This window comes from Saccoglossus kowalevskii, chromosome 2 (genome assembly GCF_978046115.1).
Source record: "Saccoglossus kowalevskii chromosome 2, keSacKowa6.1, whole genome shotgun sequence".
Lineage (NCBI taxonomy): Eukaryota > Metazoa > Hemichordata > Enteropneusta > Harrimaniidae > Saccoglossus > Saccoglossus kowalevskii.
In genome coordinates, this window is record NC_140642.1 from 31,362,695 (window position 1) to 31,379,039 (window position 16,345).

The window sequence follows — 16,345 nt, forward strand, 5'->3', positions numbered from 1 at the left end:
GGTTTTCATTTCATTTTCTTCATTAATTTGAAATTTCTCATTAACAGTGTACATTTCTAGAACATTCCGTAGAACGACCGGCACACGCACAAATTTAATAGACTCCCTCTCAAAAATAAATAAACTTCTAAAACGAATAACTCGTTATGAATGGGTGATATTTCTCAATTTATACTTTGCGGTGCTTAATCACGCGAAAGTAATCACTTCGTATATTGGTTTAGGACGTTTAATCGCTTACTCTATACGTCGTCAATGCCATTCAAAGACCGAGCAGAACTTGAAGACAGTCACATACACATCATGGCTAGCCAATTTGCGGAATTCATAACACCAGTGAATTGTTTTCAAATTAGTCGGTGAAATGGCGACCAATTGCCGTTATAATCGACTTCGTCTGTGACTCGGAGAATCATCGCGACCGGTTTCTAACAACTCAGGTAAAGCATGAATACAATGACCATTTTTCAGAATGTCACGGTGTCAAACGCGGAGATTGAATAAACGCCAAATCATTTTACGTTAAATTAGCATCCTATTCAGCATTGTCGTCTGATATTCACTGATTCTCACCCAATTGATAATCTAATTTGATTGACTGGCTTGTTACCAAGTTGTATTATTGCAAAACATACCAATTATGTTTTCGTCCTTATTGATTTACTTATACTTAATTTGTTTTGTGCATTATTTCTTAATCTATGGAAGTTCACAAGTAACATCATTGTGAATGCGGATGTTATAACATGCACATAGATTCGCGGTTAGAACATTGTACTCGTTGAACGTTTTTTTTTATTAACACCCCTGGTTAAAATACTATTAGTCTCTTGTGCACTCTTATTCCAGGCACTTCTAAGTCCCTGACGATTCTCACTATAAAGTAACTGATTTGTAAAGAACTAGAGGAGTATGGAGTTGTCTTACGATATTCCGTTAATTTTAAGTGACGTATTCACACGCTCCATTGGGTAAATAGTTGAGAATAAAACGCGGGAAGCAAAACAAAATAAATGATCACGCTTGTCCAAGCGTTCATTTTGCTAAGAACATAAAACTAAATTTGCTGAAACGTAATTGATTGGAAGGCGGCAATTTCGCGCGAGAGTTCACATACAATGAAATAGTTGTATTCTATATAGTAAAAGTCTGCGTTAAAGTTGCAATAATAAATCCAATGTAAACCTCTTAAAGGGCGGCAGTCGTCGTGCCGCGTCCTGTTCGATATGGGACTCATAGCGACGTGTACAACGCGTGTAAAATTCATTGTTTACTTACATGAAATTCGGACACGCGCTTCGCGACGACCACCGCGCTTTAATTTATCTCAGGTATGCATATGTAGAGTTTTCAGTCAACTATCAACTGTAATATTTTGAATCAGATTGCTTTCACGTTCAAGTTGACATCTCTCAAGAGTTTTTTTTAAGGCAAATATTGAATTTGTGAATATTTTTAGATATCTCATTGACATCATTGATAGCAATCTCATGACTCCATTGATACATGCACTTGACTCGCATATATTTACTACGTATAATGGTATGAATAGTCACATGACTATGCTTTTACCCTAACCTTTATTATAATTATTAACACTAACATTAATAGTACTAATAATAATTTGCACAGACAATTCGTGAAAATTAATAGCCACCAATTAGTACAAACACCTTATTGAGCAGCCATGCTACATTTGCTCCACATGGACCATTTTATGATTGCAATCCACACCGATTCCTGTTTCACTTCAACACGTGGGTCATTCAATACATCATGCAAATGCAGTCTCTATGAGTATTGAATGTATTCCCTGAAACTGTTCGTAACATCAGTACATCAGTTTCTGTATTTAAAATTTCATTTCAAAAAATGAACCACCGTGGAGTTTCCATGGCTGGATAATACATCACTGCCCGTTTTTGAATACCTCATAACTGTGCCAGTGAAAGACTTGTATGCATTATTTTTTCTTACTGGAGGGCTTATATCATCCTTGTTCACAGGTGGTACGCCGTAGTCACACAGAATATTCTGACGGGGTCTTCAAAATGGCGCCCGTAGATAGTTAGGCCCATAACAATTAAATGGAATACAGAAATTGTACGCGATATCAATGAGGAAAATAGCACGTGAACAGCACGTGGCATATTTCATTTGGGTCGAGGCATATATACAAGGCAATATTTGATACGCTGAAAAAAAAACTTTCAACAAACTAGCTGTTCTCTGATTGGTCAGAATATGTTAGCCAATTGGACATACTCTTGAAAGTAACGTCGAACTGATTCTAGACATATTATACGTGTTTCAATTCGTATTCTTATGAAGCTGAATTCACGCAACCATTATACTGATCTGCAGTGGCTGGGAATGTATTGGTTCAGACCAATATGGACTATCATACCCAAAGGTTAGAATCAGAGATTATGTGCCAACCTTGCGAGCCACTGCAGACGAGTTCCAACCATTAGTCAAATTCATTTCAAACAGAGCTCAGATTAGTTAAGCAAGTTCTATGAACGACTCTGAAAAAAAAGATTATACCACACATGTTCTGTTTGTCGCCTAATTACTACATTATCTCTAAGTAGTAGAAGTCTAATTATTAGTCAAAACTACGTCTATGCTACTTTCATTTTATTAATAAATTTTATGAAATTATAGTGACAGATACAATTCAACAATAAAGTCGAGTGTATAATAAAACCACAATGGAGGTTAAGATATCTTGAAGTCAAACTGCATTCTGGATATTTTTTTCCGATCTGACGAAAATTCCCAAGCTCCGAAAACTGCGTAGCTGGTCCACAATGAACAAATATCAGAGATTAAAATGATAACAAATCTGCATTCTCCCTGAAGAGATTTCCTTTAGAGCTCTCAGAACTCTCTTACTCTGTAACGAGCTCCTGCACCGTAAAACATCAAATATCAAATCTTACAAACATATCAAATATCTCATCACCATTTATGATTATTTTTATGTTCTAATAAATTAAATTCATTTTCACTGTCAGGCCAATATGTAGGTGTGGACAATATCGAATGTGCGCAATTATACAGAGAATTCATTATCGAGTTTCTGAAACGTAATTTAAAATGGATTTTTTTTTCTGTAGAAACTGTTTACGTGATATTTGGCTGAATGCTCACTTCAATCAGGAATAATGTTGAATCCCAAAACGCTATTATATATTCATTTTGACGCTAGTTATTGTCATGTGATGTTTTATTTTGTATTCGAGTCTTATGAATAAACTTCCACTTTGAAAGACTGTTCGTTTCAAATTCACTCATAATTATAAAACCGAATACTATGTACATGACATAAAGACAGACATTTGTGTCGTGGGCCACTATTACTTAGTATTGTTGTTGTAGGACACATTACTGAAGTCTAAAATCAATAAAGATGATACTATCGTTTATTTGCGAGATTATAAACAATGATATTTAATGTAGAAAAAACAAGACTTAAATAATTCCGAGTGACAGCCGAGTTGACTTTTAGAGGGAGGTATTAATTATTCAATGGTGTGAAATATCATCCTTTTTTTTCTTTTATGCAACTCCTTTATGTTTGAAAGCTTATAAACAAGACTACGCATTCGATTCAGTGACCGTAATTAATTTAACGAGAATTGTCGAAATCTGAAAAGAAACTACATGATTCCAACTACAGGTTAATCTACATCTGAGAGGATTAGCTGGAATGCTTATTATAGAGGGCACTTGTGTGATTAACGGGATTAATTGCTAGGAATAAAATTAAAATAAAACCTATTATATTATTATTTTAGTATGGCAGAATATCGTAAAAATATTTATTTAAATTTTAAGTATTTAAATGTGTTGTCTGTTGTGTTATCTATCAGAGTTCAATGACCAGACACCCCCGATAATATATTATTAGTACCCACTGTATTATCTCTAAATTTTTCATCCATTAGGCAGCATTATTTGATGACATAATCCGCCGTTAATCATCGGTAATATCTAAGAATGTGTTAATAATGTTGTCTTGAAATTGTGTGTGCCGACGCATAAATATCCCAAGCCAGGTTTGTAATGCACGTGGGTGTTGTGACAGGCGATACTACCGATGAATATTTATGATAATGTCACGCGGAATCAGTCACTCGGCTGTCAACACAGAACCCGCGAGAGAAGATTAATAATTACAACTCATCATGTGTCATTTGTCTGCAAAAATCGAAACTGTAGCAGTGTTGAGAAATAATTCTAAATGAATATAATATCCACGAAATTTGTGAATTAGGAATCATATATTAATCTAACCTTTTTGATTAGGTGACTGACATTTCTCGTTTATGAACTGTGACTCGTTGCTTGCACGGTGACAAGCTAATCAAATAACAATGAATATATAAACAATGATTTGTCGGAAAGCCAGTCTGGGTTATCTTGAAATGTATTTTGTCTATCAAGGCGACAACGAGATCCATTAAATTTACTTCGCCGATTGGGACTCGACTATAATTTAATGCATATTCGCCGGTGCCTAATCGTTTATGAGGTTGACCAATGATAAATAGATTTGTTAAGACAACTACAAAAAGCCCAGAGTTGTGAGGCTATTTCATACTCAGTGATGTATTATGATGTAGCTGATGGAACACGTACTGTGTTGCCTTATACGCGAATGTTAGAATCTCATCTCAGGTACGTGTATGTCAGCTGCTCAACGTGTATTAAAACTAGATAAGCTTGGCAATTCCTTTTGTTCGAAAAGTCACTCGCCCCGGGCCCATGAACTGTATGATCGACGGAGAGAGTTATACGCTGTCACAACGCTAACAAAATATTCATATTTCAATGTATTATTAACTAGAAGTAACCTGATTTCTTTGAAAAAAACATTTTTTAATCACATGTTATAATATAAGTAATGCATCTTTTTTTGACCCTGGACACATATTTACAATGAAAAAACGTAAATCGACACTAACCCTCCAGCGGCACGTTAGAACGTGAGTATCGAGAGATTTATGTATTGAAGTACATACAAGCAATGTGCTTGATCCTCGTGCTCTTCGCCTTAACAGAAGTGTTCAACGCAATATCACGACAGGAGAGCGAGCAGACCTAAAAGTATTCCCTGCGCGTCACGAAGAATAAAGCATGGGTGGTTGTTTGACCACAACAGGGGAATACAAACTAAACAACACAATCAATTCGTCGTCAAAAATCAAATATACTGATAGAAAGAGGCGCTCCTGAAATTATTGATATGCAGATTGTTGACACGTTTTAAAGTAGTTAAAAACTATATTATTGTTATATTAAACAAACCCATTAAACCTTGTAATTAAATTTATGTAAAATATTTAACAATAATAAGCAACCGTGATATCCACCGTTTTCGTTTTGTTTGAGAAAGGGTCTTATAACGCGATATTTGCACCAGGTCACGTGACTAACAATAACACCGAAGTAAAACCCTGAAATAGCATCCTCGTTCTAGCAACTATAGGTGGACATTATCATATTGACAACGGAAATAAATTCCCGACTCTGTTTTCGACAAAGGATCTTCGCTAAAAGTGCGCACAGTGAGATGTCGTCGTTGTTTATAGTTCAACATACCATAGAAACGCCCTCGGACGATTCCATTTTCAAATGTAGATATTTTACCAGGGTGCGTATTCAACATTTTATACAGATTTTAACATACAGAATACAATTTTCCCAGAAAAATAGTATTAAAATATTCAACATTAGCTAGTTTAAAACATATTCAAATTGTGTTAAGTTGAATATTATTGGATTTATTTCTCGAATCAAATATTTATGTAATAGTGACCACAATAAACAAGTGTGCGGCTCGTTACGTAGATAATGCTCTCCGGGTCCGCTGCTGCTTGGATTCTGGCTTTACTACTTCCTTACTGGTGCAATTGGACGTATGATAACGAGGATATCCTCGGCGAAAACCGGACATAAGTGTGACATTTCTCGAATCAGTATTGATTTTGTTATTTTATAACAGTACTGCTTATCAAAATACTACACATCATCCCCGGTATTTTCCGTGAATAACCTCAAATTATTATATAAGAAACGGTGATATCCGCGGCGTTCTAATGTTTCAGGCGCGGTAATATTTTTGGTTTTTCGACTCACATCACGCGATATTTTTTCACCTGGTGTTGTTTTTTGCTGCGGGGGTCAACAAATAATAAGGCGCCAAGAAGTACCTCTAATTATTATACACCCTAGCATTGAGCACAATAAAATGTATCGTTTCGAAAAAAGGCCGTATCTGTATCCGTTTATACAATCGTCGCATTTCTTTTTTGCAGGTATTCTCACACCATGTTGAAGAGTTTTGGTAAATATAATCAACTTGAACAAAATATACACCTCCTTTTTTAAAAAAAAGTTGAACTTTACAACACACATATTAAATCTATGTAATCAAATTGAGTTATATTTTTCGAAATTTAAAAATACTATATACGACTACAGAATATACAGATAAATTAAAAAAAAATCAGTAGAAAGATACATCGTGAAATTATGAAGATTTCCGACAATTGATGCTTGTGCTCCAAACGAGCAGGACAATGTTAACGTAATACTGGGTAAAAGTTGCAACAATATAATCGCGTGACTATGTCCAAAAGCAGAACTCGATTGTATGTCGATTTCTAGTCTATTTTCATACTTCTCGCTTAAAGAAACTATATCAGATTTGATAACAATGTTATCTCAATAATATTTCTTTGTTGTAACGATAGCGCATATACAATACAGATCAAATATACGAACTTGGCGTCTGTGGCATTAAGGGAAAGGTGATGATTCTTCCCTCGCGTAACACATGATGTCGTAAAAAATAGCGAATACACTTACCATCCAATAATAGATGAAATCACCCTCGGGATCAACTACAAATCCTCCCAGATCTTGAGATTGTTTCTAGAGTCAAATCAAAAAAACATATGATCTTAAAACATTTTGTTTGCATGCATTTATTTATGAATTCAAGCATACTAAACATACATTGCAATCGACCCAATGTCAATATCACCATTATAACACATTTTTACATCTCGACACTAAATTGACATATTAAATTACAAATGGGTCACGTCTCACGCGACAACGGTTTGGCGGTTCCTTTTTCACTGCCGCTCAGCATGAACTAGTGACTTATTAGGCATGTGGTTCTGAATGAGAGTTTGATTCCCCCAAGGCAGATAGCAAAGGCAATTTCAAACGCAGTATGTTATTTTGTTAGTATAACAACAAATGCATTCACAGAAGAACAACGGTTACCGAGAATCGTAAATCTACGGGCTGCCCACAAAGAGGGTAATACGTGCGCCGACTAGCCAACCAATGTATCGGCGTAAAGTCACTAAATCAAACATAGAGTGAGTCGATTTCCTTTTAAATTAATTGAAGTGATCGACGGTAGAACAATATACTTGTGCATATTTCTACATATATTACGAAATTTACATATTACTGTAGCAAGATAAGGGTACTAGGAATGCTTGATTTACCCACACGGGAATTATTTATATCAGATTCATATGCATTGTATAAATGATAAACTGAAAGCAATATCTGAAAACGATTAAGTTGAGAAAAAAGTAGACCCCAGTAGACTTGTAGAGCTGCATTATTTGATCATTGATGCTCAGCGCCGATCGGAGTAAATGATGTGACGTCACCATAACATGTTTTAACGCACATATACTGAAATATATACCCTGTACCTGCTCCGAGACCACTTGCTGATAAATGGAAGAAGCGGATTGGCAAAAAGGAATTCAATATCACGTGCATTTCACATGTTTTTCATTAAGACAGCTAAGAATTTTACAATACTAGTCCACTGTCTGCGGCGTATACAAAAATCTGGATTTAGAAATAAAAAAGGGACAGTTATGGTTTTGTAAAACGTAGTTTTATTAATATTATAGTATCAACATATTTAGTGCCAACTGGTTACGTGGGATGATATTGTTTTATGACTTCACATTGCGATAGGCGAGTCTATACATTATTTGTTGACGATCCACGACGCCCTGGCAAGGGACTTGGAGTTGAGAGATATTTCACTTCGAAACCTCAAACCTTTATCTATTTAGCATAACAACTCTGTGTCAGAATTGCAATTATGTATATTTAAATTGTTGATCTAATGTACAGAGGCCTTTTCTTTTAAACATACGACTTCTTCTTAGCAGCCGCTCTTAGTTGTCAGTGTTGAAATCAGCAGAAACTGCAGATTATGATGACACGTGACATACTCAGTCGAAGTGTCAGCGAAATCCAAAAATAAAGAACAGATAAGCAATATGAGTAGTACATCTTTAAACCTGATTGGTATCCTAAAATCATGTAGCTATTATTAATTGCTCGCCCTGACCGTGAAACCATTTGCTCAGGTCAAACTAGACTAGAACGTCAGTCAATTCTTTTTTTTTTGCTTAACTTTACCCTGGGGCAATTGCTAGAACATAAAAATCACATCGCGCCTGAGACGTCAAGCTCAATTAAACATGATTCGTTTATTGAAACTGCAAATTTAAGAACGCAAAGAAGCTACAATTGAAAGGCACATCTCCATATATAGTCAAATCAGCCATGAAGTGATGCCTCATGTGTTTCACAAAAACGGTCACGGCCACATGCGCCAGTCGCTCAGCTGATTCTGATTACAAGACATAGTTCATGTTGGTAGGTCATTATAGTCTACTTGTATGTAACATTAACAACATCGCCATATTTGACCCTCATCACGTGAATTAAACAATTTTTGTAGCAAAAAACAAAAAACACCCGATCCTGTTCGATTCATGCCTCTGAAACGGACTCATATGTTATGCTAAAAAAGATCATGACACCACTCATATGCAACCATACCACTTTATATCAAACAATTGTATCACGAAGGAGGGTGACATCACATAATAGACACTGGTCGCCGCAATGTAATCCACCCACCTTTGGGTATGCCGTAACGGCATATGGCTTAATTACCAGTAAACAGAATTAGTTACTATTATATATGATAAGGATCACTCAAGTAATTAAAGTCCATGTCTAAGATTCGAAAATTCACCGAATATACATATATAATTAAGCACGACTCAATTTTACTCCGTCATAACACTGGGGCGGATATGGCTTCTAGGTTGCATACAGAATTGCTCTGAAATCTACAACCGATGAGACACGTAATCTCTTTTCAGTAACATTATACAATATCGGCAAGTATGTACAAATGAAACTGAATAAAGCGAAGAAGAAAATACCAAATTATAGTCAGTGCGCACGTAAGTGTCAAGCTAAACCATAGTAACGGAACAAAAAAAATCCCATCTACATGTGAGCAGTCGTCTCTTGTTTGCGAACCGTCAAGGAGTCGCTATTGTCTAGAATTTAAATTGGCCGCAAATTGAAGTTATATCCATCCACAGATACATGGACCACCTAATACGAATTAAACAGTTTCTGAGGAATCACTGATGGGAATTTTTCGTCAATTCATCATGTCGCCTACGACAATCTAGACAAATCCAAGTCTTCTATTGAGTTTTTCGCCGAGGCTTACAAACGAATAACTTATTACATGTATCGAATTCGACGAACATTTTTTTGCAACAAGCGAAAGTATGATGAACTATTAAAGCTATAGTAACAGTATATGATCGAAAAAAAAAAACGTACACGTGTAGAAAAAAAAATCGTTCGCATAGTGGTAAACTACGTAGTTAACAAATGAATTTTAAATGTGTGTAGCAAACATATACGCAAAAGCCAAGAACATCAATTCTCGAAGTAATGATCCCAATATTTTCCAAGGACGCTCAGCCATATAGCAACGTACTTAGCTGTCAGGTCCTGAGTTATTGTTATACTGTTTTCTACTCTGACAGGTCTCAATAGATACTGGTGCTTAATTAAGTAGTAGATGACTAAAGCTGTCGATCCGAGAAAGATATATTTATATATTTGACCGTAGATCTAATTAGTCTGCTCATTATTCTCTTTATGTGGTAATTTCTCAAACATGTTGTTACAAGACGGAGCTCTTTAAAGCTGTTTCCTACTCCCGTGCGACGCAAGCTAATGTTCTAATTGCTGCGACATCAGACAAAGAACAAACTCGGTTACTTAGATGACGTATTGAAAACAAGATCCTTTGTAGAAGCGAATCATATGGTTCCGTTCAGTTAGAACGCTTGATACATTTTGCTAGCGTATAATGTTAACATTTAAAAAAAAAAATGTTATTATGTGGGGATGTGAAAAAAAGCTCCTTTTGATAAAATATATTTATATATTTTTACTTATTAGCACACATCCCTCATTAAGTGTGTAACACAGAAAATCATCGGAAGCTGTATAATTTTCTAGTAATGTTAACTCGTTGAAACCGAAGAAATGCGAAATTCGAGCAAAGCACGAGTTCTGCGGAACGCACTCTAATTGGCGTGATATCTGGCGAAACTGTGACTTCCCTGGTGGACATATTATTTCTAGAACGTATTGGAACAAATGCATTTTGAAGAATCGGCACTGTAAACCAAAATACAGTTCTCCGTGTACAATATACAGTGATTTTGCGGTATAACATTTGAATAATATAGGAACTGTTTTTCTGGGTGTGATATTTGTTATCAATCTGCAAGGAAAACGTTTGGATAAATGACAGAAATATTATTAATAGCCGAGATAAATAAAGCGTTAGTAGCATTTTTAATGGACCCTGTAAGGTATATGATAAAACTAAAACCTAAAATGAAAAATCTAGAATCAAAAGTAAACGTATACTGCGTGCATTACCGCACGTATTCCCCTCGACCACCGGGCATCCCACAAACCGAGCGTATTCCGGTCGAACAGTTCATGAAATTAACACAATGAAGGAAAGTCACTGTCAAAGATAGAAATTACGCAGCTTCCCTAAATATAGGTGCATATTACTACGTATTTTACATAATTAATTTGACGTATTTAAAATGATTGCCCAATGTATTTACACATACTAAAAACAGTATATATTAAACTAGAAACAACATTTGCTCAGATATTGTTTCCTAGGAATTGAAGAAATTATTCTGTCAACTATATATTCGTAATTGGTTAATTTACACACGTTCAAATACATGTATGTAAATGTATAAATTCGTGTCTTATAGCGCATGCGCATTAATATTGGTAAAGTCAACGGGGTAGAAGGACTGTGGTAAAACGTACCATCATCGTGAGTCAGTGATGATAGTAGCCAGAGGCCGCTAAATTTTCCAACGATAATGCGATACTTAATCAAGTGGGATCTATATTCAAATCACGTCCGAGTCGATTTACGCAAATATATACGCTCTTCTATGAAAATCTCATGGGCGTGAATGTTGTAATACAGTGTTAAGAGTAAAATGTGTATGAGAAATCCGCCTTTTCGAAAGATATGTTTGTTTTGAACCAAAATAGAATTGTTAAATTAATTTTTTTGTTTGTATACTGAATTTTAAACATATAGTCATGAATGTGACGAACTAATATGAGCGGAGATCGCTCCCAGTCCACGAAGAAGCAACCCTTCCCCATCTCCGTGTTCGCTGAACAATGGGTGTACAATGAATCATTTCCAATGTCTGCCTCAGTCCACAATTTGTGTATGTACGTCAGTTGTAATACGCTAATAATATTATGGACTTGTATACGTATGTGTGTTTTTTTTATACACCGTAGTTCGTGCATGGACCATTATCGACTAATTCACATGCACCATGGCTTACAGGTAACACTGAGTCGCATCGCTCACGAAGCGTTAGTCAGGTGCATTGACATTTCGTGATTAAATACTACTGCTTCCAGTTGTCTTCCATTTCCCCGCTCAGTCTACTTAGACAGCGCGCTCCAGGCAATGTTATTAGCTTATACTCATACGATTTTTTTTCTACGACATTCATCTAAGTGTTGCTACTAAAATACAATTAAATCGAAATAAATCCAGCACGTTCCCATAATTTTGGATACAGTGGATCAACTCCTCTGTCATGACGATGTTTTCGGAAATTTGTCAAACGAAACAAAAAATAGGTTAAGGTTAATAGACGCACATACTTCTTCTTCTTCGGTGTCCGCCTCGTCCCCGGATGGTTCATTCGGTTCATCATCGTCGTTGCCAGGCTTCTCCTCCATAACCGGTTCCATATCTCCCCTACTGAAATGAGAGAACGTATAACAAACAAGCGTGAAACATTAACAAGTGATGAATATAATTACGTCTAAGATAATATGGCGTTAACTGGGCGACGTAATATGAATACTCTTGTCAGTCAGTACGATTCTTCTTCGCACGTCAATATATATTGAGAGTCTCGGGTTTCTCCGGCAACGGTCGAGGCCAACCGCATCTCACCGTTGATTGACTGGATTGTTAGTCGTTGATCAGTGTGCAATGGAATTCACATTTGAATGTACTATAAAATATATAAGTAAATTTGAAACCGAGTGAGCTACATTATAAATACCAGTGATCATCGAACACTTTCATGGGAATAAATGACATTTAATTTACTGAACCAACTCAGAGACCTATAATTTGATGGTGAACGTTAAAGTGGCGAATATTCAGAAGCAGTTTTAATTTACTCGGATATCGCTTCGAAAATGTGTCGTTGTAACCGTCGTAACAGAGTGCAGTAACGTGGATTGTCGATTAACACGACATTCTGCGTGGCAAGCTAATATGATAACATGTTATATTCTTATAGTCCTTGTTAATACAGTCCCCTCGCCATTTGTTTTGATGTTGCCATGCGTTGCCACGTGTTTATATTAAAAATAATAATGAGGTTAGGGCTATCTTCTTTGAACGCGCCTCTCCACAACGCTCCAGTCTGAACACCAAGTTTTTACACTAGGTGACTATTTTGATATTTAGCTTACGTGGTCTTGTTAAATATGTCATGGCTCAGAATACGGCATTTCTGACTCAATGGCTCGCATTGTGTTTCCATAGAAACCACACGCGTTGTCTCGTGGTCGGTCGAACAGTGCGTGAGTTCAGACTCGTACTGCTGTCCACCGTTCAATGTCGACTAATTGTTGACGTCGATCGTTATAGACGCCCGCGTTGAAACATTACTCCTTCCCCGTATATTCTATATCACGCCCGTTTAATACCGATTACAGCATGCAGCTGCGTTCACGGTGATTTATGACGATGGGTTATTTACTAAATACGGTGTAGTTCATTAATGAATTAATATTTATATTTATATACAGTCAGCGTGACGTAGTCAGTCATCGATAGCATGATATCTAGTTCCCACTATTCTGTCCATCTTAACATTTACTTATACTAAGTTCACGGTGTTTACGCCCTTTGTAATGCCATTCATAGAAACTGACACAGTAAAAAAGAATCAAGAGTAGTGAGAACAAAGTAAGATTTATAATATCAGCTAATGTATACTAATGGATTCGTTATTCTGATTCACCCTTCATTCAAAACACGATTCCAGGGCGGCCAGAGTGTAGATGAAGGACTGTTCTGATGAGACACCGCGTTATTGAAGTTTTGATGTATGTTGCATCTTCTTAATTATCTAGATACGTAATTGACAAGTGGTGATACACGTGATACACGTGTCTGACACATGATTGGTGGGTCTCATCATCCATGCTTTTATTGCTTATAAATAATGATATGTAATTTCAAACTAGTGGCCCCAAAACCGTCAAAACATTATAATATAGGATTACATCATATACAATTGTACAATACAAGACTCGATTTCTTAGATGGCTCACAGAGGTTGACTCATGGAACAAATGACGCGGTACTGATTGTGGATAGTCACGAAGCACAGCTACCATGTGGGAAAAGAAAGGAACGAGATAATGCCATTTACTATTTACAATATTAATACTTTCCCTATAAGGTGTGCGCTCAACTATCGCTGTAGCCATTAAAAACGAGGTCTGCGACTTTTGCGCGGTTGAGGTTGCCAAGCAACCGCTAATACAGATCACATAGTGAATGATGGACTCCCCTGAAGAGCTAGCCTGGTCACTTAAATTGGCTGGCTTCCACGGATAAGAGTCGCAAGATTGAGGATCTAGGCAGTCGTGCACATGCATAGACCGGGAGCTCTAGCAATGTTCATTTTACAAATTGATTTTGTTTCGGAGTTGATTAAAAATGTGCTTGTACTGCGGTTTGCCGCATGATCGGGTTGAAGAATTGGTTGAAATATATCTAAAATAAATAAAATTGTCCCTGTCTTGCAAAGGACGGATATTGGTTTAAAGTTGTTGTCATTTTTATTTCCACTCTTCCATCCTATATGCTGAGTGTTTTCTACTGAATTCTAACCATAACATTCATGTTTGAAGATATACGCCTAAAGGTTACGTGGAAAAGACTTTCAGTGCGCACAACGTTCTTCGACAATGCCGTAAATGAAACAGCACAGCACGACACGTCGTTTCTTTGTCATGACGTTCATCCGTATAGGATGAGTTTGATGATTTAATCAGACATTATACTTGTGACCGAGGAATAATAAAAAGAGGCATAGCGACTCCGAATTTCAGAATCAAAATCAACGACTTGAGTTAGCGAATATCACCCGCGATTTTATAACGGATACAACACAGGCGTGAGCACCCCACGTTTATATCCTCCTTGAAGTTACAACCATTGAGGTAAGATCGCGTTATTTTCTGCACGTTCCGTGTATTCTCCAGTGACAGCGAGTCATCCACCAAAAATGAACAAAATGAGTTGAAGCTTAAATCGAAAAACGATAAAACATCGATTTGTCACAATGTACTGTCAATATTCCTAACATACGCAGGAAAGGCCGTGCATCGGCAATCAACGTTGTTGCCGGCTCTTTCACACAGACATCAGGAAGAGCTCGCGAAATGATCAAATTATGCGTACATACGTACGTACCTGTTGGTTGCTTAGTATCCCCGGTAAATTCTCCCGCTGTGCGAAGTGTCCACCGACAAAGTCTGCTAGTCCATGTCGGGAGGTAGTGTCGACTGGCCGTGGTAGTATTACATGGATGGATAATCGGCTAATTCCCAAAACGGACCACCAGCAACGCACTTGTAACAAGCCCCCGGCGTCATCCGCGCGGAGTCAACGACGGCGGTACACCCGACCATTACCCAAACGCTGAGTGGCAGCTGCGCGTAACGGCGGACTGTTGAGATATGCTAACCGTTATCTGTACACACGCTTAGACTAATGCATTCAGGCGTGTGATCACGTGATCTACCTGGGATTACTCTATTGTATACATGGGGATCAGCAGGAAAATGTGTTACATGCGACCGCCGGGAGCACGTACGTGCGTGTATGAGTTACCTTGTTCGCTTGTTCACGAAATTCGGGTAACAGCCCCGACTGTCCCACAAATGCCTGCTAATTACTCAAGAGAATTATCTAGGTAATTAACGCTAGTGTGGTATGATCATAAGCTTCGTCATTACTCAAAATACCTACCCAATATAGAAAAATGTAAATAAAAGTGTCATTATATATTCATAGAATAGCAATCTGCCGTTAAATAAATAAATAAATTCATATATAGTCTTTCCATTAAATCTAAATGATAATGTTCGTGTTGCTTTTTTTATTTTCATTTTGTAGCTGGTATTGAAATTACGTTTAATTAGGACGAAGGTTTATGCATGGTATATTCGAACCAAACCAATCTGTTGTTTGTTTGTGATTTCCCGTTCGTCGTCTCGGTATTGTCAATTTCCCGCGAAGCCATACACGTTCGATTCGTGATATAACGTAATTACTAGTGATTCGGGTCCGCACTGCAGCATTTGTTCGGATTCGTCTCAATGCTGTTTTCCGAAAAAATCAGAAAACCACATAAATTTTGATATATACGGGGGGGGGGGGGTAATTCGGCATTTCACTCGCTTAAACTGCGGTCATCATCATATCACCATGTCAACATGTTCAAACACAGAATTTGTGGTACGAGTATAATCACAGAATTGCCGTGCGCCTGGCATAAATGAACTAATTATTTATCCCCTTCAAACGAAATCAACTTAATAAAATAGAAAATCGCTTTCACTCGCAATGGCCTTTCTTTGTGGATAAATTGCTGAATTTTATTAGTCAGATAAGTCACGTGTTATATCTGACACACTGATATGTCATACTAATTATGGACAACGCCAACAACTCTTTGCCAATGGCGTCATAAGGCAAGACGGTTTAGCAGAGCGATTTATAATATTATAATCAAATCCACGCCTAGTAATGCGATAATCACACATCCAATCGACGCTAAGCCAACGTATATTTGTA

The 16,345-nt window shown here is 37.0% G+C and overlaps 1 protein-coding gene across 1 annotated transcript in view; it reads right to left on the reverse strand.

The window, feature by feature from the left end:
* LOC144342251 (cyclic nucleotide-gated channel rod photoreceptor subunit alpha-like) overlaps nucleotides 1–15,245 on the reverse strand; it is a 36,779-nt gene extending 21,534 nt beyond the window's left edge. Inside the window, exons 1-3 of the mRNA XM_085494301.1 lie at nucleotides 14,960–15,245; nucleotides 12,115–12,214; nucleotides 6,880–6,945 (exon numbers count right to left, since the gene is read on the reverse strand). Coding sequence (XP_085350427.1) covers nucleotides 6,880–6,945; nucleotides 12,115–12,204 — 156 coding nt within the window. The 5' untranslated portion in view covers nucleotides 12,205–12,214; nucleotides 14,960–15,245. The remainder of the gene's footprint in view (nucleotides 1–6,879; nucleotides 6,946–12,114; nucleotides 12,215–14,959) is intronic.
* Nucleotides 15,246–16,345: the final 1,100 nt, after the last annotated feature.